We start from the raw sequence: 24,169 nt of genomic DNA, 5'->3' as shown, positions 1-24,169 counted from the left end.
TAAAAGAGGAAAATGGGACCGAGGAAGTAGGATTACTGAAATCTGAAGCTGGCATCTGGTGTCGAAAATTGTGATATTGGTTTGAGGAAACGACTCCACAAGGAAGGCGCAACAAGAACTAATATGACACAGGCACATATTCCCCAATGGCAGCATCACACCTCAAGCGGGTTAGCCTATCCTGGGTCGGTGTTCGAGCTTGAGATGTGTAGAGATGCTCTTGACTCAGAGCAGAATACTTGCAGAAGCAACATAGCCACAGTATCACACTTTCCATTTCCATTTAATACCAATCTTCCAAGATCACCATCCAGACTTGAAAAGAGTTCCTGCAAACAATACCAGAATCCCTTACAACATCACAGGCCGAGAGAGGGAAGAGCCCAAGAAAGGAAAATAATGGAAGGAGATGAGCTCTTCTTTTATCTAAAAAGCCCCACAGTCTGCTGGGCTCCCACGATGCACGCAAACTCTTTTCATACAAGGTCCGCCTTTATACAAGAAGGAAGAGTTCACAGTTTTGCATGAAGAGCCCATATCAATCCCAAAAAGTTTTTGTAAAGATAGAAAACACTAGGTTGGGTTTTCCCTTTTAGGAATCGGATCGTGTCCTTCCCAGATGTGCTTTAGTACCACTTCCACTCCCAAAGGGATTGTCCGATAGCCCTTAGGCAGGAGAATGCCCCTTTCCAATGCCCAAAGGGCAGCTTCGCGATTCCATGGGTCCTCTCGCGAGCTCTGGCTGGACGCGCTCTGGTCCTGGAGGAGAAGCGAGTTCCATCTAGAAGGGATGTGCCTCATTTGGTTTTCTTTTGACCCTCTGACGTTCGCTGGTCCACAGGAGGCACCTCGGGCTCTGTCACGGAAAGGTTGCCATACCAGAGCTGCAGCAGGATGATGGCGTGGCAGACGTGCAGCGCAGCTGAGCTGGAGATGGTGGACGGGAAGGTGTTCCAGCAGAGTTCGATCAGGCCTAGGATCAGCACCCTGTGAAAAGAGGAAAGAAACAGGGTCAGGTCCCTTCAGGCTGACCATAAATGGTCAACATCCACAACAAGGCTAGTAGACTGAGTCTACGGAACAGGGTCAGCTCCCATGGAGAGCCTCAGACACAGTCTTAACATCCTCCGTAAGCCACAGAGTCAGAGCGTAAGATGTCTCGGATAAATGTTCAGCTTCCTCAGAAAGCCCATGATAAAGGCGCAGCAGACTATGAAAGACGGCAGCACAGCCAGCAGCAACGGACACAGATCAGAGCCCCCTCAGAGGCACTAGGCTGCAGCATCATTAACCTTCAAGGTGTAAAACACAGGAGCAATACCCCCAGGAAGCATCAAAAACATGGCCCACCCCCTAATGAAACCTAGTATACAAGTTCAGCTCCCTCCGAGAGGACAGAACACAGGATCAGCAGGATGGAGGATCAGTAGCCTCAGGAAGCCTCAGACATAGGGCCAGACCACTCATGAGGCCTCAGACATAGGGCCAGACCCCTCATGAGGCCTCAGACATAGGGCCAGACCCCTCATGAGGCCTCAGACATAGGGCCAGACCCCTCATGAGGCCTCAGACATAGGGCCAGACCCCTCATGAGGCCTCAGACATAGAGCCAGACCCCTCATGAGGCCTCAGACATAGGGCCAGACCCCTCATGAGCCCTCAGATACATGTGCAGCTTCCTCAGAAAGCAGAATAAATGATCAGTGCCCGCAGGAAGCCTCGGGCATGCGGTCAGCCACCGCAGGAAGCCTCGGGCATGGGGTCAGCCACCGCAGGTAGCCTCGGGCATGGGGTCAGCCACCGCAGGTAGCCTCGGGCATGGGGTCAGCCACCGCAGGTAGCCTCGGGCATGGTGTCAGCCACCGCAGGAAGCCTCGGGCATGGTGTCAGCCACCGCAGGTAGCCTCGGGCATGGGGTCAGCCACCGCAGGTAGCCTCGGGCATGGGGTCAGCCACCGCAGGTAGCCTCGGGCATGGGGTCAGCCACCGCAGGTAGCCTCGGGCATGGGGTCAGCCACCGCAGGTAGCCTCGGGCATGGGGTCAGCCACCGCAGGTAGCCTCGGGCATGGGGTCAGCCACCGCAGGTAGCCTCGGGCATGGGGTCAGCCACCACAGGTAGCCTCGGGCATGGGGTCAGCCACCGCAGGTAGCCTCGGGCATGGGGTCAGCCACCGCAGGTAGCCTCGGGCATGGGGTCAGCCACCGCAAGTAGCCTCGGGCATGGGGTCAGCCACCGCAGGAAGCCTCAGGCATGGGGTCAGCCACCGCAGGAAGCCTCGTGCATGGTGTCAGCCACCGCAGGAAGCCTCGGGCATGGGGTCAGCCACCGTAGGAAGCCTTGGGTACATGTTCAGCTCCCTCACAAAGGCTGGATCAGAACAGTGTTGTAATAATTTTAGGACACAGGTTCAGCACTCTAAGGAATTGTCAGACATGGTCATCACCCTCATGAGGCAGAAGACAGTGTCAGCGCCCTCAAAAAGATTAGGATGCATGAGCAACTGCTTCTGAGAGGCTGACGCACTCAGAACACCTGTAAAGCCCAAGACACAGTGTTAGCCTCTAAGGATACAAGTCAGCGCCCTCAAAGCACCCAGCACACAGCATCAGAACCCTATAAATCCTAGGACACAGGGTCAGTACCTACAGGTAGCCTAGGACTCCACCTCAAAACCTTCAGGAAGCTTAGGGCACAAGACAAGAACAACGGCCTGGAAGCCAAACGTGGTCAGAACCTTTAGGGCGGCTAGAAGACACTGTCGGAGCACTATGCATGGAAGCGAGACAGTATCAGCACTGGTAAGCAAGCTGTGATACAGGGCCAGCACCCCAAGAGGGCTACGATACAGGATCACCAGCCTCAGGAAAGCTAGGGCAGCGCTAGCACCCTTGGGAATGTTATGACAGGGTGACAGCGCCCACACAGAGGCCAATACATAGTTTCAGTACCTTTAAGAGGCCTCCAGCTGCATCTGTGCCTTTAAGAATGCCAGAGGACAGTGTCAGCAGCACTATTAATACTGGCAACAGTCACAGGCCATCATTAGAGGTTGTTACCTGGTACACAAACTCAGGAGACTGCACCACAGGATCAGCAGCCTCAGAAAGGCTGGGACACAGGGATGTACCAAAGGGTAGGCAGGGATGCAGGCCCACAACCTAAGGAAGGCTGGGACTTAGGGTACCCACCCTCACCCTGCACCTATTCTAAATAAGTACCCAACTGCACTCAACTATCCAAGGAAATATTGTTAGAAAACTATTTTCTGAAGGCGGAGTTGAAGAAAGAGGGAGCCTCACCCCATGTTTTCTCCTGCCACACTTTCACTACCCCAAAGAGTGGCTTCTATCCTTATAGTCCCCTCCATTATAGTAGGGCAACAATTAGTCCTATACCTATAATACCGTCTGCCCACCAGGACACAATCTCCCCAAAAAGAGAACTTAAATTCCTTCCAAACACTCCTTCCACCCTCGTCTACTTCCCCACTTCCCTCACATACTTGAGGAGGTGTGCAAGCTTCTTCACCGGGGAGCACCACAGAAGGTAGGGAAGAGTATGGAAGTACCACACGTAGAACTGGTAGTGCAGCGAGCGACTGAAACAGACGCCAATGAAGTTAGAGGTGAAAAGAACAAATATGATTTCTGTAGGAAAGTCAAGGATGAACACAGTTGAACCAGAAGTAAAGCAAACCAAGAAACATCTCTGTGTGCAAACCAACCACCTGACTACCAAACCTGCAGAGGAACAAAACATGCTCCTCCCATTACGTGTCTGTGCTGATGTGACATGTCCCTCAAGTATTGAACACTTTACCTGGTCATTTCCGGAGGTGAGGAAGAATAAATATGGCCCTCTTTGATGGTATCTCATTGATGGCGGAAAATCCTGTCAAGGGTCAGTCTATCTCTCATGAACCACCACTCTGATCACAGTAGATTTCATGCCCAACTCATAAATAAAGATGCATGAGGATATGCAATACAACAATATATCAATGACAATATATCAATGCGGCAATACGACCATACCAAGGTGAGCTCGTTAGTGCATCTTGCCCCTCAGATTACATTTGCTTGGTGCACTTTGGTTCACCCCTTTCTCACCACATTCCTTTTTCTTCATTAGGTTTCCTTCTGTGGTTGTCCTCAATGAAACCCTACCAATAGAAATTTTATAGGACTGAACTCTATTGTCCACCACAATTTAACGGCAATCCATCTTCCTCACCAGTGTTGTTTCTATAGCGGTCATTGATGGCACCCTGGGTCAAGTCATAGGACTGCCCTGTCTACCACACCATGTTCTTTCATCTGTCCCTCACCCTCAGCAGTGTTATTTTCTTATCTCTCCCAATGATTTCAGCCTTGCGCAACCTTGTAGATTGTGCCAACGCTTATAAAAGGATACTATTAGCCGTCAGGGGCTCCGGAGTCTTTCTCGATACTGGGTCCTTCAAGAGTGACCGGATGCCCTCGTTAGACCTAAAAAAAAAAAAGGAAAAAAAAATGGTCATCTGTAGGAATTAGATCCAGCATTGAAAGTGTCTTATGCTACTCGTTCACAACACGCGGTCACTGTATTCAAAAGGGCTTCAGAAAGAGGATAGAAGAAACTACAGTAGTAAGGAACTAGTTATTTACCCGCAGGAAAGAGTTTTGGAAACTATTTTAGATTCATGTGGAGTGCATGTTTCACCCATCTTGTGGTTGGGTCCAGAAATTTGCTTCAATAGAAGTCCAGTGCTACAGTTGGGAATCAACTATAGTGGGAGCAAGTTTACAGATACCAAAGAACGGCAACATTGGCAGGCCCAAGCGTTACTGAAAGCAGGTGGTGGTTGGATTCCGCTTTATTACAACACACTCGTGTAAGACATTTTATCAACAAGATTTACAAATAAAATCAAAAGAGGATGGAACACGTTGCAGATGGACAGCCAGTTTTGGTACCAACAACTTTCTGCATTTTTCCTTGAACACTGACCGTCACACCTCTGTGTGTAATCTTAAAAATGGCCCATTCAAAGCTCCACCACAGCACTACCCTACACCTGATGTAGGTCAAAAAGTTCCCAAAGACTTGCTCCTCAAGGTCAAAGGATGTGGGGGCAGTTTTTTTTTGTTTTTTTTTTTAAAAAAAGCTTATTTTTATTAGCATTTCAATTCAACAATGTTGAATATATCAATTTTCCACATTACATGATGCAAAATTTTGACCCCAGCTTGTTCACGCATTAATAGCTTATCAAACGTGTGATTCAAATCCTATGTACATATATAGTGTCCGGTGTGAGGAAGGGAGCACCTAGGAGAAATTATGCAGACCATATATTTCAATACCTAACTATTTACAAACAATTGCTCTGTGCTGGGCAGCGTCGGAATGTAGGAGTCCGTCAGGAGGAAAAGAAAGAGTCCGGGTGGGGCTATACCGGCCCAATGGGGGGGGGGGGGGGGGGGGGAACGGAAGAGAGCCAGCAGGTCTATTTATCGAACTCTCCATCCATTGGTTCAGCGTTTTGTTATTGAGTCTGTGTTGTCGTTACTTAGGTGGGCTACCGGGCACTATAGAGTTCTAGGGTAGTATTCAGGGAATTCTGGAGGGTCGTGTGGTACCAGGACATTTGTTGCAGTGCTATGATATATCCATGTGTGCTATATTCCTAATATGTGCTCAGGCTGTCAGTTCCGGTTCTCTGTTCAGGTGGGGGCTGTCATCGCTTTCCCCAGTCCCACTGCCAGACCCTCCACGAGTTTCTCCAGGGTTTTCCCAGTTTGCAAGGACATCTCTCCAGGGTTCCGTCAGGGCATGGCGTCTCAGTCCTCGTGCATCTTCCTTAGCCAGTTCCCTCCCCAGATGTCCTGCCCAGTAAGTCATGTCTCTTTTCCAGTCCCCAATTGTGGGACCGCAACTGGATTTCCATGTTACCGCTATTCTTCATTTGACTAGGACTAGCGCCAAGTCTATAAACTTTGTGCCTACTTTGCGTTTGGGCGGTCAGGGAAATAATCCCAATAGGTAGGAGCCAATTGTTCTAGTGCACGCCCTGTCGCTGCGCCTATCATTTGTAAGGCTGCCAACCAGAACCTATATATTGTGGCACATTCCCAGGTCATGTGGATGAAATCAGCGTCATTATGGCCGCATCTCTGGCAATTACGAAGATTACCTCCTTAGGCAACGCGGAGCCTGTGGGGAGTCATGTATGTCATCTGGGTGTAATTGAACTGTATATATTTCACCCAAGTGTTGCGAGAGACTTGTTTATGGTATGACAAAATGTTACCACACTCCGGGTCTGGGATCTCCTTGTGTAATATCATTTCGCATTTATTATGCAGGTTTTGTAATGGGGGGGGCCAAACATTTCAGCTAAAGGAGCATAAAACCATTTCACCTGGTGTCTAGCTCCCCCTAGAGTAAGGATGGACTACCGTTCATTGTTCCACAGCCCTTTAAACATGCGAAAGATTATTGGTGGGTCCTTTGACCACAAACTGCTGTTTGGTCATCATCCACAAGACGTGTACGTGTATCCTTGTGGACTGGTTTAGGTTATATTAAAATAGGAAGTGGTCAGTCGTGTCAGAGAAACAGGACAACCGTTGGCTTTTAAATGGGATGACGTTGCTCACTAGCTTGTCAACTTTCTATAGGAACAGCCTGGATTATCCTATACCTACCCACCCAAACCATTTCCGGGCTCTTCCTTGAACTCATCTGATTTTCCAACTGACTCAATCACCCTACAACTACACTCATCTGTGGATACGCTCCCAGATCGTACCCAGGTGAACATACAAGGAGCGTGTCGCTGTCAAACTCTGTAAAACTGGACAGTGCACAAAATTTAAGGTTGTATGCATCTTTCTTTTATCCCACTTTCTATGTCCATGAGCAAGTCAGTTTCAATAGTTTATTTTTCAAAATAATGAACAATGGGTGGATGCAGCCACCAATCAAACTCTCCCCTGAACCAACCTCTGTCGTATCTCTACACCCTTAATCCCCAGCATCCACCCCAATTCTCCTTCGGGAAATGTACAGTATCAATATTATAACATTCCCGATCATGAGACAATATATAAATTAGACAGTTCGTACTTCTCACTCTGGACGTATACCATGGTATCGATAAGCCAATAAATGTATTTGTATGTAAATGTATTTGTACTTATATAGCGCACTTCTACACAGGGGTCTCGTAGCGCTGTATTCATACCGCTGTGGAACCCTTCCTGGTTTTCCTGTGAGATGTCCACTCCTGGGCACCCCCGAGGTGAAGCCAGGCACCCTAGCGCTGTGGGGGCCGTTGTGGAGATTAAGCAAGCTATTGCCCAGAGTTGCACAGTGGGACCCATGATTAGAATAGGCACAGAGGCGAGAATTATCAGGTCCGGGGAAATTGAATCCAGACCTCTGCATCAGGGTCTGCCGCTCTAACCATGGAGCCACACTTCTCCACTTCAGCCTCCCATGGAAAGGTCACCCTGGAAAGTTACATTTTAAGTAATCAAGTACTGGAGAGTGCCACTTATGGAATAAACAATCCAGACCTAGATTGCGATGCACCAGTTTTTTGTGGCCCAATAACGCCCGGAGCTTCTGAATACAAATTTCCAGCGTCAGAGTTTGATTCTTACGCCAGAGAGACAATGCAACTTCTTTAGCCGCTAATTGTAGATGGAAGATAGTTTTCATTCGAATGTAGGACATATATTTGAGCCACCAGGCATCCCAGGATTGTCACTCTCCATCTTTCCACCTTAATCCCACCCCCTCAATTTCCTTCAATTACATCTATCCAACTAGGCATTTCCAGATACGGAAGCAAGCCTGCTTAAGTACAACGATTGTACAGTGCAGCCCTCTGCGACTCCCACGAATGCAAGCATTAATATATTTTACTACTGTGGGTGTTTTCTGTTGTCAACTTCTTCTCACTGCTAACTCTTCTTTCCCACTCACTATATGCCCTCCTTTACATCTGGTTTATGCAGTATACGTTAGACTATGCTCTCATCAAAAATCCTTCAACAGTATTACCATTCCCAAATCAAGCAGACACCAGATATGAGCCTGGGATGCCCACGGGTTGCCCAGGAGTACGCACCTGTTCCATTGGTAGAGCGCGAACAGCAGCAACACAGCCAGGTGCAGAGTGAGCAGTGCCAAGTGGAAGCGGCGGTTCAGGAAGATGTCCTCCGGGAGGAAGCGCCAGTTCACAGTCCACTCAAAGAGGAACTGTCGACCCAGGTCGAAAGACCGAACCAGGTAACCGGACGGATTCTCCAGGAGGAAGGGTAGACCAAGCACCAACTGTGGAGACATAATGCACAAGTCAACCCGGGCTATGCCAAGGGGCAACCTTTTTGCACACCAAGCAAGGACTCATCATTGACATATCACGTGCCAAGGATTAATTAAAATGCCAGAGAATGCGGAGGAGTCACACCCTTTGACCCTCAATGACACTGTATGGTTGCTCCTTTCCCTCAATCTTTGCCCTCAACAGACTCAGACTGGGGGAGACATGGTGTGTTCATACCGCACAGTAAACAACACTCAAAACTCTAGTGACTTTCTGCTCCTGGGGCTGCATTCATGACACTGAATATCAACAGTACAAAGGGCAGTGGCTTGGGGTACCAAACAACTAGCCAATGCTAGCACCTGTGGGCCTTGGCTACTACTAATCTATGTGCCTCTCTACTTAAAAAACACCACGGTGATGGATGGAACGCCTGAATTAATCCCACCTACTGAAGTCTGTGCAAGTCAGGAATCCAGACCATCATTTTTTGCCCACCATGCCACTAACGACAGAGGGCTGTCTTATGCAAATCAGTACTGGCCATGCTCCTCACGGAAATAGTCTATCCTGAAATGGCCGGCAAAACCCCCTCCAGAGGGGAACACAAGCAACCGCAGGCCGATTTCAGCCGTATGCGACTCGTCAGTAGGTTGCAGCTCGAGTCTAATGGCACAGTGTGCATGGGGCCCACGTCTGGTCATACTCGTCACACCTTGGAATTCTTGAATATATTTCAGCCAATGGCGATTGCTCAGGGTCGCTTTACAGTCCATTGTGTTTTTTGCCCTCAATGCCATTCAGGGAGCCCGCCTTATGTAATCAGTACTGATCCTGCTCCTGATGCAAAACAGTCTATCCCGAACTGCCAGGTGAGGCCTCCTCCAGAAACAAAGATAAGCAACCCCAGTCTGGTTTCAGCCTAGCGATTGTCAGAGGCTGCGATGAATTCCAGCATTCCATCCATCACTCTGTTTTTGTTGCAGAGAAGCCCCAAGTGCGACGGGTATGCCCAGGTGTGGGTCCCTTGCTCCCTGTGCCACAGGACTCAAGCTATAGCTTACTCACAAGACCTGCATCGTTCGAAACGGATTCGGGGTTGCCTATGTTCCGGTCTGGAGGGCACTTCACCTGGCAATGCGGGCTGGACTTTTCCTATTGGAGCAAGATCAAGACTTTCATATGACTGGTCTCTGTCTAGTGTGGCATAGTGGGTGAAAAACGATGGACTGAGATGCAGCTCAAGCGACCGCCAGTGGCTGCGATTAATTCCAGCATTCCATCCATCGCGTTGTTCTGGTAGCCTCTCTGCTCAAGGTATCTTCATTCACAAAACTTTTTTTTTTCCCCAGTATTTTGGCTTAGAAGCACCAACCCCCATCAATGACCATTAATTCTAAGCTACACTGCACTGATCCCAGCAATTCTAGCACTGACTCTCACAGCAAGGCCTCGGTAATCTCCTGAACTGCAGCTTCCTTTTCAAATTCACTGCTGGCACCTGCACTGACCTAACCAATGCACCTCAATCCAGACATTCAGCGCCACTGCCACTCCACATCCTGGACACATCCATAGCTCCATCAATGTATCTTAGTCCTGACATGTAGTATCTATGCCAGGGTCAGACCGGGACAAACGAAATAGGCCCGGGCACCAAAATAAAAGTGGCCCCCATTAGCAAACCAGATAACTAAAAAAGTGTCTCATGTTTGCAAATGAGGCCAGTTTTGAACTGGCAAAAATATGCTGTATGGGTATTTTGAGAGGTATGGGAGACTGAATGGATTCGTGTTTGCTGCAGACAATGTTTGTGGTAACATCAGGAAAATCAACAGCAAAACTAGCCCAACTGGCTATAAAGAAGGCCCAAAAACTGCTAAAAAAAAAACAGCCTACACACTGATCTGTCCGACTAGCCCATTGGGCACTGCCCGTTTGCCCTATAGGCCGGTCTGACCCTGATCTCTGCTATTTCAATACTGATGTGACATGCACAGTTCCATTACCAATATATGAGCATATCTTTTCTGACCTGCAGCAACCCTTGAGATGTTAACACTGCTCAGGCAACGACCCGGAGCTTTGACATCCATTGCTAATAATGAACTAGGATGGGATGAAACACAGCATGGAAGATGTGCATGAACCCTATAAGCAGTTCTGGGAAGACTTACATAGGGCCTTACCAATGCACCGCAAATTTGACCTGCACAACTAACTTAAGATGTAGTTTTGGGGTGCGCGGGGTGTCCCCCACACCCTGTATTGCAGCATTGCCTGCCTGGCCAGTAAATAAAGACAGCTCTGTAATTGCACCTCACCCATGGCCTGTACTCACATTCTGGTACCATTACTCCCAACTAGTGCGTTCCACTTTGGACCTACGTGGTCATCTCCGATTTAAATGCAAGCTATGCTCTGCCTGACTTACCTGCAGGATTGCACAGATAGAGAGTTTTGGGATGGTCCGCACGAGCCCAAAGCGAGTGAGCAGAAGGAAGAGAAGGCCTGGGGCGAACAGCAGAATGTTCATCTTTACCGACACTGCCAGGCTGCATGAGAACATAAAAGGAAAGTTTATATGTTAACATGTGGGTCAAACCACCCTCACACAAAGGCGACAGGACATCATGAAGCAACACAAAACGGACTGGGAACGCTGCAAGCCTGCAGAACAAAGACATGAGTGATTAGGAGCAGCGGATGGGATGGTCTGCAAAATGGGGTCACATCTTAGGCTTGTTTGCTTGAATGTATGGATGCTCTCATGTGCCCCTGCGGGAGAGGTCGTAGATGAGGGAGGTCTTCGTGAGCGCAGTCTCAGATTAAGGGCGGTTCAAGGATGAAGCATGCCACAACAAGTGGGTGAGGTTTCCTCATTCAATGTAACTGGCACTCTTAGGTTGGTTAGGTCCTAAGTGCTAGCACAACCAGGGCTACCTAGCTTTCACCAACGGTCCACTGTGCACCTTAATCTGGCATTGCACCTCATCATTTTGTGGTATTTGGTGATTTTCTGGATGGTGTGCGATGGTGAACCTCCACCTCTTCCTTTCTGATGATTGAAAATCAGAGTCGTCAGGCACCAGTTTGTTGTGTCTGACCACTGGTCTGTCCGAGGGAGGGCGACAGCAGAGCTTAACCCTTGTGCTCCCAAGGGCGTCATCCAGGGTTGCTTTAAATGGAAGTAAAGGCTCAGAGGAGGCCGGCTCAGGGTGAAAAACCCTAGGTTAGAAGAAGTTTCTTGACTCCAACAGACGGCAGCAGTAGATCTAGGACCTCAGACACAAGCCTCAGCCTTACGGCAAATGAAGCTCTTTTGGAGGTTCAAGGGGCCAAATCTATGACCGAGTATTCCAGACCATCCCGGAACGCCAGACTCACACACTGAGCAGAACTTAGATTGGGAAGCTTTTTCCAGGTTCCCACACACAACATAGTATATGTTCACGACAACTATTTTCACAAGCCCATGAAAGGCAAGTTTCTGTTTTTTGTCTTCTTCTACATCACTTTCTGTGAGTGGCGTGTTCCAGTAACATCTCTATAAATGACCAGAAGATTCAAAGAGGCGCGTTTCAATGATAAACATCAAAATCATTCACGAGCGAAGGAAATGTAAAGGCTTGTTTAAGACGAGGAAGGGATGGCAGGTTGTCAATCATTCTCTCAGGCTCATCCCTTGCCACTCAACAGCTCACCTGAAGAAAAAGCAGCCCAGGGACCAGCGGTCCGCCAGGAAGAGGTTAATGGCGAAGAAAAGGATGACCATGGCCACTGGGTCGTTGAAGAGACGCAGCATGAAGATAGAGTGGATGCGGTAGGAAGCGCAGCACATGAAGAAGAAGACATATGGGGGAACCTGTTGGAAAACAGAGGCAGTGAGAGGATGTTGGAAGCAGCAACAAGGCTGAAGAGAAGAAATGACAGAATGGGAGAAGCAGCACAAATGAACAAGAGCCAACAGGCGGCAATGAGAGGTAATGAGAGTCAACGAGAATAAAACAGCCAAGAGAAGATAATTAATGGACAAAGAAGAAATGAATGTGAACAAGCTAGAATGGCTAATGAAGAGACACTGACCGTCAAAAAAGAAGAAACAAGATGTGCTGAAGGGAACAAAAGGCAAAAGAAAAGAACAATCAAGGAGTAGGAGCAAAAGGAAAAAGAAGTGATGAAGAGGAAACAAAAGTCAACATCAGAATAGAACAGGAGGCAACATGGAACAAAAGAAAGAATCTTAAGACAAACTTCTGAGAGATTAACAGAACCAGGATGAATCAAGTGTTGCGAACTGAACTTGTAAAAATGACCAGCAACATCAACAGCAACAACACACCTCTGAATAGGAGGTATGTGTAACTTGGAAAGCTAATGTATTGCTCCAGCATAACATTTTATTTTGGCTTACTTCCTAAAAGGTAGCAACCTCTAAAGGATGCATATCTTATTAATAGTGGAGTTGCAGCACATTCTGTGTGCAGCATAATGTCAGGGCAGTAAGTTCCAATGAGCCTGGACCAGTCGAATATCTTGATGCCAACAGAAAGACTGAGGCAAACGTATAAGCAACATCTAACCTCCCGCTAATAAGGCGGCTGACTACCTGCACCTGGCAGGTTGTGCCTGCGATTAACTCTGCACCCACACAGTCATCAATATGTGCATGGAGAAGTTTCTAAAGTCTTCAGTGCAGTAAAACTACCATACTTTCTGTGGTCTAATGGATTGCCTGTCCGTGGCTTAACACTCCTGTAAAACTACCCTGTAATCCGAGCAAAGACACAAACTGTTGTCATTGTAAAGAATTTCTGTGCCCCTGAGTCAGCTTTTGTGTGCTGGGCACCTGGTGAAGGCAAAGTTGGATCAAAACATCTCAACCAAAGGACTGAACCTGGGTGCCTGCCTCAAACACGCTCCTTGCTGGAATGTGACCCTGTGTGTGTGTTGAAGAAGGCCCCAGTGAAGTCTTCTCTCTAGAGCATCTGCCACTCAACATCACACAGGTCTAGTTGAAAAGTGAAGGGCAAGAGGTGACAGCAGCAAGTCCAAATCCACGTGTGGCTTCTTGCGCTGACAGTGGCTCATATTTTAGCCTCTCCCGTATGAGCAGGTAGAGAAGTCATTCCCATTAAAGGTGGCTAAAGCAAGTTATTTCATAACTAAAAGCAAGTTATTTCATAACTAAAAGCAAGTCTGCCAGCAGCCTGGTCTACACTAGCAACAAGTATTGGTTAGTCATTGCGGAAATGGTGAACACGCCTATATGATAATCAAACTATTCATAGTATCCACCCAATGGTTGATACGGTTGGCTCAGATTACTTCACACTGCGCTAATATTCTTCACTGTAAATAAACTATCCATGTTTTCCTTTTCGACTGATCATCATGTACTTCTATTCACCCATGGTAGAAATTGAAATGTTTCTGCATTTGTAAAATACCAGGAGCATACTAGAGACAACATGTTACAAAGGCAAGTAATACATTATGATAAAGAGAACAGGAATTAATATGAGAAAGTAACAGCAAAATGGCACACAAGAGACTCAGGGGTAAATAAACTGGAGGACCTAGGTATGGACAATTGGCAATGAGGAGAATGCTTGGAAACAATATTCAATGACAGAAGAATACACAAAAACTTGGTAGAAATGACAGATGTGTCCGAAAGGACAGCGAGGCAATCTGAAGCGACGAGAAATGACAAAGGAGGAAGATAATGAGAAACCGCAAGACCGGAGCAGAAGAACAGGAGACAACGGGGATAGAGAACGAGAGAAAACAGAAGTCAACAAGAATGAACAGAAGACAAGCAGAGAATGACAGGGAATTGAAAAGTAAACGGAGGTAACGAAGTTGCCAAAACCGGCAAGACTTGATGCAAAAATAAAGATGGTCAGCTCTTGGGTTTTGAAAATGTGACTGCAGACCCTGCTTTACTTGCACCCTACCCCACCATGACCTACACCCCTTCTTGTCTTCCCATCTCCTCATCTCTTCACTGGCCACCCCCTGAAGAACCACTTTCCACCTTCTGAGAAGCCAAGCAAACACTCCCTCCTCTCACCTTCTTGGTCTCACAATAGATTCTGAAGACAAGCAACAAAGTGACGAGGTAGAGAGCGGCAAACATATACTGCGCCAAGCGGATATTGCTGCCGTGGTCTGTGAGGTAGTAGAAGGCACTGAAGACGTAGACAAATCCGGCAGGATACCTGTGAGGACGAGATAAGGCAGTAGGCAAACCCTATGATTAAAGGGGAAGACAAAAGACATAAGGTACAGGGGTTTCAAGGATTCATGGAACACAACAGTGAACAAGTAATGAAAGTTTAGCCAATGAAGAGCCTTCAAAAAGGCACAGATAGAAGGGAGCACAGTAACAAAGGGGAATAGGCTGACACTGGGGTACAGGAGTCAGACTGATGTAGGGGCACAAGCATGATAAAGGTAGAGAGAGGACAGATTTGTTGCTACAGGGGGCAATCGGGCAAGCAAAGGTAGCTAAGCAGGGATCAAACAGGAGAGTTGGGCAACCAGGACACAGAGTGAGGGTGGTTAGTGCACAAGGCATATGGAGAACAAGGGGCATGATCAGTCTGGTAGAAGGCCAAACATGTCAAAAGTGGTTTGTGCTGCAGTTCAGCTGGGATGCGGCCTCGCCGTTCAGGGTGGATGGTCCTTTTGGGGATGCGGCCAAGGTTGATTTGCTCATGGTTGGCTTCTCTGGTTTGGCATCCTCAAATGTGGCATGGTCCTAAATAGGTCTGTTGGAAACAGACAGCTAAAAGCTGCATGTCATCGAGGCCTAAAAAGTATTTTAAGGCGGGAGTTGAGGGAAAGAAAGCCCCACTGGAAGTCACCATCAGGGTAATTGTGAACTTCCTACAAAATATCCACCTAGACCCACACACAAGGCCTGATGTTCCTTTCATGGCTTTCACACAGAACCTGGAACTTTTGTCTTCCCTTTTTCTAAATTATTCTGGCAAACGATCCCATGAGCTCTCGGGGTATTCTTGATAACTACAAACCTATCACCGTATGAGTGTTGGCGCAAGTACTCACACAAGAGGCCCAGTGTCCCCCTTCAGCTGGGTGTAGTCAGTGGTGCCATTCAGGAAGCCCTCCACCTCATCCATGTACGCCTTCCAGTCGATCTCTGTATCTGTAAGGTGGAGAAGAGGTGGGTTACTAACACAACTCAGTTTTGTGACCGCAGAGTAAGTGGGCATACGAGTAAAGACAAAGCACAAATGTACTTGTTCTGTGTGTGAGAGAAACTTCCACTTCTGCTGTCCCTACTATGCATCAGTTGAGTATTAAGAAAGCTTGCATTGCGGTCAATTGCTTTTTACACATATTTTGGTGTGTGTGAAGGAAGCTTGCATTGTGCTGAGTGAGAGGGACGCTTGGATTGCAAACCTCTTGTACATGTGAGGAAACTTGTGCTGCAGCTGATGTGTAGGTGTGAGGGAACTATAAGGATATATTACTCTTGTGTAAAATGCTAACACTACAGAGTTTCTCTTAAAATGAAGCTTGCTTTATGCCACTTGCAATGCATCTGTTCTGAAGGAAGCTCACTTTACTACTACCTTCCCTTTACAGTTCGAACACGCATACGCTGAAGCTCACAGTGCCAAAGAAGAGACATTCTTCAGCTGGCTAGAACCTGTTCAAAAGTTACAGAGAGTTTGCAGAGAATATATGGACCTCAAGACTGACACAGATAATGGGAGCAGCAACATAGACAGAGGAGATGCATCCGCACATGGACATGGTATGTTCCAAACATGAGATAGGACCTCACGGTCATATGGATTTGGTGGAAGTTTGAAAGACTGGACGCCCTCAAAGGCACAGCCTACTGTGGGATAAGCTACAATAAACCTAGCCACGTCAAAAATAATAACGCCACGAGGCTGTGGATAAAGTACTAATTTTACAAACTAAATTTTACACGAACTCCTAAGCGCAAAGCGACCGATCAACAATGGCCGATGTCCGGTGGCGCTGCCTAGACAACTATAGAGGAGATCGACTCTGGGTCACCCCCTTGGCCGTCACCTACCCCGCCGGACCTTGGACAACATAGTTCTCCTCATCTCTACCCCTACCTCTGATCCCTTACCTCACCCCTCTTCCTCCCATGCCACATTCGTCTTGTATCATGTACCAATGTAACATTGCTGTTTGTCTTTTTTTGAGTATGTATTGCCATGCTCCAGTAACTGTTTGTAACCATGTACCCTCACAAATCCTTATGTAAAGCGCTCCGATACCTCCGGATCTAGCCAGCGCTATATAAAACTTCTCAAATAAATAAATAAACAGTACATGTTGAGTTGTATGAAAGCCACTGACTGCAACATAACGAGAAGAACTGTGATTTATTTATGCTAAGTACCACGAGACAAGAGACAACTGTGAAATATGCGCATCCAAAGACGCAGAAAGAACTTGTGCAGCAAAAGCATCGCTGCGGCGCGCCAAAGTGAGCAACTTGTGCTTTATGGGCACCAGAGTGTGCATTAGACGCTATTACATGGATGATACAGAACAGTCTATAGCTTAAGCCAGGAAAATACTTTCAGGGCTAGACTGTTCCTATTGGAGCAGGACCAAGACTGATTTGCATATGGCTGGCTCTAATCTGAGCTGGCATGCTGGGCAGAAACACAATGCACTGGGATGTGGCCTGGAGTAATTATCAGTGTCTGAGATTAATTCAAGCATTCCACCCAACACTCTGTGCAACGCCCCCAGTGTAACGGGTATGGCCGCACCCTACTCCCATGCTCGCTGTGCCATAAGTCTTCATCAGCATCCTACTGACAAGGCCCATATAGGCCAGAACTAGTCTGGGGTCGCTTGTGTTTCCATTCACAGGGTCCTGGCCTGGCAGTTCTGGCTGGACTGCTCGTATACATCACTGGCAGTGGTAAACATTGTCTGCTCATCCTTCTTCGTTTCCCTGCAGCAGTGTACGGGGGCAAACAAGCCCTAGAATACCAACATCTTTCAGGAGTTGTTCAAGACCCTCTGCTCATGCATGGGCTTCATTCAAAAGGTGCATGGCCAGGGCCGGAGTGGCCATAGCGGGCACTGGGCATTTTTCTGGTGGGTGAAGGCCGGTTTTGTGGCTGCGGGCCGGTTGTGTGACAGGGGACCACTTTTGCAGCAATGCTGCAATATTGGCCCCTGTCACAAAAGCGGGAGCAGTGCATTTTGCTAGCAACATCCTCCCCCACCCCCGCGCAGCCGGTCGAGCAACAATCTGCCAGGGCTGATTGCTGTTCCCAGTTCGGCCCTGTGCGTGGCTGCTAAGAATTCCAGAATGTGTCTTGGAAAGGCTTCGAGATTGTATCCTGTAGCTTGGACAGGCTCCCAAGAGCCCCGATTGCATCCTGTGGGTTAGAAAGGCTCCGAAGAGCCCGGATTGTATCCTGTAGCTTGGACAGTCTCCCAAGAGCCCCGATTGCATCCTGTGGCATCGCTTCATCACATTCACATATGACCAGGAAAACATGCTGAGGCATCAAAGAGAGAAAAAGAGCAATTTGGAGCCTGCTGAGGGTAGGAAAAGGAAGAAGGACTCTTCACTGTCACAGCCTAAGTGTGGCAGAGGTTTGACCAAGCAACCTGTGCTGCGAGAGACGAGTGAAGTATGGACTGCATTCGACAACAAAGAGAGAAAACACATGCAGGAAGGACAAACAGGAGAAGCTATAAGAAGGTATGAGTGACCACGAAGGTAGACCTAGCAGATGAGTGGGCCTCATCGAAGAAAGAGAGAGGAAACTAAGAAAGGAAGAGAATGGAGGGAAGCCGCGGAGGCATGGTGATGGCGTGCGGCCTTCCGCTTACAGTGAATGACTAGGCTTCTGGAGGTGGGCGTCACAGGCATCCAGGTTGGAGAAGACACCGTACAAAGGAGGACACCAGAGGGCAAGTGAGCCAGTGGAAACAAATGGTTCGGAAGGTGACGATACACTTGGGGACATTGGAGTGTAAAGAGAAATACACCAACCACAAGGTTTGCCCAGACTCCGCAAGGCAAAGGGGTCTCGATCGAGGGGGTGAGAAGCAACAGAATGTCTCATGGATGACTCAGGACACGGTCACTCCGTTATGTACAGCTCTCTCTTCGCTGGAGGGGTGCTAGACAACCCGGCGGTCAGACTGCAAAAAGACTGAAAGGGACTAGCCCATAGGGTGAGAGGGAGAGGTCATATAGCTGGCTTTCTGCCACATACTGACCACAGGAGGAAGAGCCATATGTAAAATGGGGACCACTAGTACATGCCGCATATCAGACTAAAGGACTGGGAAATTGATGTTGGAACACCTGAGCAGACACTGTAAGGCTCAGAAAAGTAGATATTGGAACAGTGGGAGTGGAGAACTCAAGTAGGAAGATCCCGTACATGCAACACTATCAAGATGGGGGAAGAGTAAAAACACTGAACCACTACATCATATCAATAAAAGTGATAGGTACACATTGGCAGCAGGTGCAGTCAGGGAACTAACAGCCTTGAGAAAATGACTTGTAGATGCTGTGGGGGTGGGGGGGGCATAACCATCACCAGCACAAATCCTAGCAGCGATAGAAGTCTCAAGAGAAGCAGCGGGGAATAAAATCAATACTTTACCGATGGAGGTCAGTCTACTCATGAGACAGAAGTGATGGTGGGCTAGCTCAAGCAAGAGGGCCCGGAACAACAAGACTGAGAACACTCTCCTGGCTCACCCTTGTGCTGGAAGATGATGCAGAACTGAGGTCAAGGAGACACAATCTCAGGTTCCTGGGCTTTCCAGAAAGGATAGAAGTTCTTGCAACAGAGGAATTCAAGAAATTGATACTAGAAATTCTTCAGCTGTAGGAACCATTCTCCTACATGGACATGGAGAGCTCACCGAGTGCTGACAAGGCCACCTAACCTGAGGCAATACTGTGCACCACAATACCACGGATGTTCAACAACCAGGACAGAGACCTCAGCCTGCAGTATGCTAGGAAACTAAAGGAACCCCAGGTTTGAGGACCAAACAATCAGAATATTTTCAAAGTATACTTCAAAATTACAAACTCTCAGGAAGTCATTTCAAGCAGTAAATCAAACACAGATGACCTACAAGCTGAAATAAACGCACTATAACCAGCCAGCTATGAATACCAAACAGCAGCAACTCACACGTCTTCCCAGCCCTGGAGGAGGTGTGGCAATGGCTGAATCTGAATGGGCTACATGATGAGAAAATATGGGGCAGGGAGATGGTGGGGGTAGAGAGGGAGAGCCAAGGGTAGCTCATTAGACTCAGAATCTTAATGGACGATGAGACAGCAGCGAAGAAACACTTAAAGGGGACAAAGAGGATGTTCCAATGCAAGAGGATGAAGTGGAATAGAAAGAGAGAAGGGCCGAGAGCCATGGCTAACCTTTTAAGACACATATGACTAGCTGACATCAAGGTGTGAACTCTAGTCACTCCCATGTCCTATCAGCTTCAGAGACACTCCTGCTGTGACAGACTGCTTTTGAAGAGGACACAGAGAAGAAAATACTTCACAAGAAGCAGTACCCAAACAAAAAACTTCAAAGACCCAGACCCTAAACCACATTTGGTGTCTGAAAATGCACTGTGAGAAGGGGCATTTGAGACCCCAAAAACGATCATCTGCCAAGCAGCCAGAGAGGCTGTGTGAGGAGTGGAAGCTCTGTAAAACCTCTGCCTGTTACCAGGACTGGGGGCCAAAGCCTGCTAGTCCCCCTGCTGGGTGAGGGGACATCACCCAGGTAATCCAAGACCACCTGCCCTGGAGCATCAGCACCTGCCTGCTTGCCAAGAGCAGTGTGCACGGTGAGAAAGAGGAGAGCATTGGAAGGAGCAAGGACCAATGGGGGAGCCCGGGTGAGTGGACTTCCTGTGCGGGGAGTGAGGAAACGGCTGCTACACCAATTAAACTGTTTCCCATGTGCAGGACTGAGTCGGCAACCCCTGTATGCCAGGAGAGGGTAGCCATGGAGAAAACCATGGAAAAGACTGCGGTACTGTAATGGCTGAAGTTTTGCAAGGTAACGTTGCGGCAACCCGGTATGCCATGAAGGGTCACTGGGGTAAAGACTGCTATGAGGTAAGTACCTAAGCCTTGTACGGCAACCCTGAATGACAGGGGTGGCTGCGGGGAATACTGGTGCGGTGTTGATTGGGACAGAGCCCGCAGACTGCGAGCGGTGGCAACCCGTAAATCAGCAGGAGCAACGAGGTCTGTAACTGGTCCAACCCCGTTGAGCAAGTGAGGACTCGATGGGAGCATCATCACCCATGTTCGGGATCGAGGATGAGAGTGACAGAATCATCCACCCATCATGAGTGTGGAGACACTTATCCCGCAGGAGGAGTGCAGGAAACCTCCAATCGCTGCTGGAGCATGACGGAGAGAGAGCCTGCTGAGTGCAGACGCTGAGTCCACATGCAGCCGACCCACCTGAGCAGCTGCGATCGCCCGCAGACGGGGTGCACTCCTGGACACTGCATGCTTCGGGACTATCGACCTTGGGTGACGTCACCACTGGGAGCGCTGCGGCGCTAGGACACTTGTGACTTGAATTCAAGAGTCAGAGTGGACTTTTGAGACTCGGACTGCTAGCAGGGCATTCCCTGCATGTTGTTAATAGTGCCTAGGGAATAACCACTATTGCTAACATGAAGAGGGAGTGGGCAAATAATTGCCATTAAAACAGAGGGAATTGTGTTACTGTATGTAAATGTTGTATTTTTCCTTTGTGGTGTTAGCTGTAGAAATGAAATATATATTTTTTTTATCATAAAAATGAGTATTTGGCTGGACACTGATTTATTGCTGCTGCTGTGAGCATTTGGAGTTGTGAGCCCTTGTTCACTAATCTGTATCCACACCTCCCCCAGCGAGCCTTTCTGCACTCGCACACGTCATCACTGTCTACACTTACATGCCATGTATTCACAAATAGTCCCCCAGAGCCATCTCTGCAGCTACACATCACTAACAATTCCCTCCTGAGTGGGCTGCAGCCTTCTCTGCACTCAAAAGTCACTTGTAGCCTGAATTCACAAGTTACTTACACACTTCAGCACTCAGAGGTCACCCACCACAGGACCTACAACACCCACAGTTTTTGCTGCACTCAAAAACAACTAGCAGCACTGAAGTCAAATACATTACTCTCTGCCCACACTACGGACACACACAGACCTTCACTGAACTCAGACGCAACCCTGAACCCACAAACTACATACATCACCCACAACAGAACTACCATCAACCACACTCATGAGCACCTGCAGCCTGCACTCAAGTTACGGAGCTTGCAGCACTCACAAATCAGAGGAATAAAGCACTCAGGGACTGCACTCACAGCCTACACTTGCAAGTCACCCACGCTGTATGCAAATGCAACTTACGGCCAGCACTCAAAAGTACTTACAACCAGCAGCACTTAAAAGTCATCCACAGCAGCACTCACATCACCCACAGCCTTCACTGTACATACAAACAACCTACAGCCAGCACTCCCACGTAAACTACACCCAGGAGTCATCTCCAGCAGTACTCACATCGCCCAGAGCATTCACTGTACATACAAACAACCTACAGCCAGCACTCCCACGTAATCTACACCCAGGAGTCATCTCCAGCCGCACTCACGTCACCCACAGCCTTCACTGTACATACAAACAACCTACAGCCAGCACTCCCACGTAATCTACACCCAGGAGTCATCTCCAGCAGTACTCACATCACCCACAGCCTTCCCAGCACTCCAACGTAATCTACACCCAGACGTCATCGCCAGCAGTATTCACATCACCCAGAGCATTCACTGTACATACAAACAATCTACAGCCAGCACTCCCACGTAATCTACACCCAGGAGTCTTCTCCAGCAGTACCCACATCACCCACAGCCTTCCCAGCACTCCCACGTAATCTACACCCAGACGTCATCGCCAGCAGTATTCACATCACCCAGAGCATTCACTGTACATACAAACAATCTACAGCCAGCACTCCCACGTAATCTACACCCAGGAGTCTTCTCCAGCAGTACTCACATCACTCAGAGCCTTCACTGTACTAAGGATCAGCCTACAGCCGGCACTTACAAGTTACTTACACCCAGCAGCACTACGAAGTCACCTCCAGCAGTGCTCACCTCACCCAGAGCCTTCACTGTACTCAAAAGCAACTTATAGCATGCACTCACAAGGTATCCATACCTTGCAGCACTCAGAGGTGACTCCCAGAAGCACTCAGGGATTGCACTCACCTCACCCTTCACAGTGCGTACAAAAGTAACCTACAGCCTGCACTGCCAAGTTTTCTGTACCCTGCATCACTCAGACGTCATCCACAACAGCAATGACGTCCACTTACAACTGCCCTCAAAAGTAACCTCCAGCCTGTACTGCCAAGTTTTCTGTACCCTGCATCACTCAGACGTCATCCACAACAGCAATGACGTCACGTACAGCGACCACTGCACTCAAAAGAAAGCCACAGCCTGCACTGCTAAGTTTCATGCACACTGCATCACTCAGACGTCATCCACAACAGTACTCACGTCACGTGCATTTACCACTGCATTCAAAAGTAACCTACAGCCTGCACTGCCAAGTTTCCTGCACCCTGCATCTCTCTGACGTCATCCACAACAGCACTCACGTCACGTGCATTTACCACTGCATTTAAAAGTAACCTACAGCCTGCACTGCCAAGTTTCCTGTACCCTGCATCACTCAGACGTCATCCACAACAGCTCACGTCACGTGCAGCAACACTGCACTCACAAGTAACCTACGGCCTGTACTCACAAGTTATCCATACCCTGCAGCACTCAAAAGTCAACCACAACTGCACTCACGTCCCGTGCAGGTACCACTGCACTAAAGACACCTACAGCCTGCACTGCCAAGTAGCCTGGAGCCCGCAGGCAGCACTCAGTGCCTCTACTCACAAGACATGGGTGCACGATCAGCCACCCCTTCCCACCCCGTGCACCCGCAGCCACCCCTTCCCACCCCGGTACTCACATGACACTCTCTGGATGACCCAGTAGCTGACGCCCGCCTCGGCCAGGCACAGGAAGGCGGCCACCAGCGGGGTGTACCGGGGCTCGAAGAGCAGCCGGGCCCTGTCCTGCCAGGCCCGGCGCAGGGCGTCCGGCAGCGGGGCCCGGCGGAGCGCGGAGGGGCCCGGCCCGGCTCCTCTCCTCCTGCCCGCTGGAGCCATCTTACTCTGCCCTGCCTGCAGGCTGCAGCTGTCCGACCCGTCAGCGCTCCCCGGCGGTGCGGCGCTCACAGGCGTCCGGGCGGAAACAGAGCAGGCGGAGGAGGGTTCCGCCCACCTGTCAGCTCCACTCCCGATGAAAGGAGGAGCCGTCAGGGTCCGTGCGTGTGGGGGGAAGGTGAGGCGCACACAGGCGTCCGGGCTGAAACAGGGCAGGCGGAAGAGGGTTCCACCCACCTGTCCGCTCCACTCCCGATGAAAGGAGGAGCCGTCCGTGTGTGGGGTCCGTGCGGCGCTCACCGGCGTCCGGGCGGAAACAGGGCAAGCGGAGGAGGGTTTCGCCCACCTGTCCGCTCCACTCCCGATGAAAGGAGGAGCCGTCAGGGTCCGGTCTCCAGGTGTGTGGGGGTCGATGCGGCGTTCACAGGCGTCCGTGCTAGGGTGACCAGGTTTCTAGAACCAACAAGCACTTGCAATGCAATAGGTCTCGCATTTACGCGAGTTTGAGCTATTCGCATTGGTTTTTAAAACAAATAAAAGGCATTGACATTTGCAATGCTAATA

At 48.9% G+C, this 24,169-nt stretch overlaps 1 protein-coding gene across 1 annotated transcript; it reads right to left on the bottom strand.

Moving 5' to 3' along the window:
• Window positions 1-267: 267 nt before the first annotated feature.
• ALG3 (ALG3 alpha-1,3- mannosyltransferase) lies at window positions 268-23,753 on the bottom strand. Its single transcript, XM_085635590.1, has 9 exons — window positions 23,410-23,753; window positions 15,397-15,496; window positions 14,396-14,543; window positions 12,024-12,184; window positions 10,754-10,874; window positions 8,122-8,327; window positions 4,416-4,489; window positions 3,505-3,649; window positions 268-987 (listed from the first exon to the last, which is right to left on the bottom strand). Exons 1-9 carry the CDS (start codon window positions 23,606-23,608, stop codon window positions 798-800), a joined length of 1,344 nt encoding a protein of 447 aa, XP_085491716.1. The 5' UTR covers window positions 23,609-23,753; the 3' UTR covers window positions 268-797.
• Between the last annotated feature and the right edge of the window lie 416 nt (window positions 23,754-24,169).

This window comes from Triturus cristatus, chromosome 11, assembly GCF_964204655.1.
Source record: "Triturus cristatus chromosome 11, aTriCri1.1, whole genome shotgun sequence".
Lineage (NCBI taxonomy): Eukaryota > Metazoa > Chordata > Amphibia > Caudata > Salamandridae > Triturus > Triturus cristatus.
Note: the sequence above shows the minus strand (reverse complement) of the source record. Positions and strands in the feature narration are given on the sequence as shown.

Coding starts and splice junctions, on each gene's coding strand:
- ALG3 (XM_085635590.1), bottom strand. CDS start 23,608: ATGGCTCCAGCGGGCAGGAGGAGAGGAGCCGGGCCGGGCCCCTCCGCG. Junction 14,544..15,396: donor GGGGACACTGGGCCTCTTGT/GTGAGTACTTGC, acceptor TCGTCCTCACAG/GTATCCTGCCGGATTTGTCT. Junction 988..3,504: donor AAGCTTGCACACCTCCTCAA/GTATGTGAGGGA, acceptor CTCTTTTCACAG/GGTGCTGATCCTAGGCCTGA.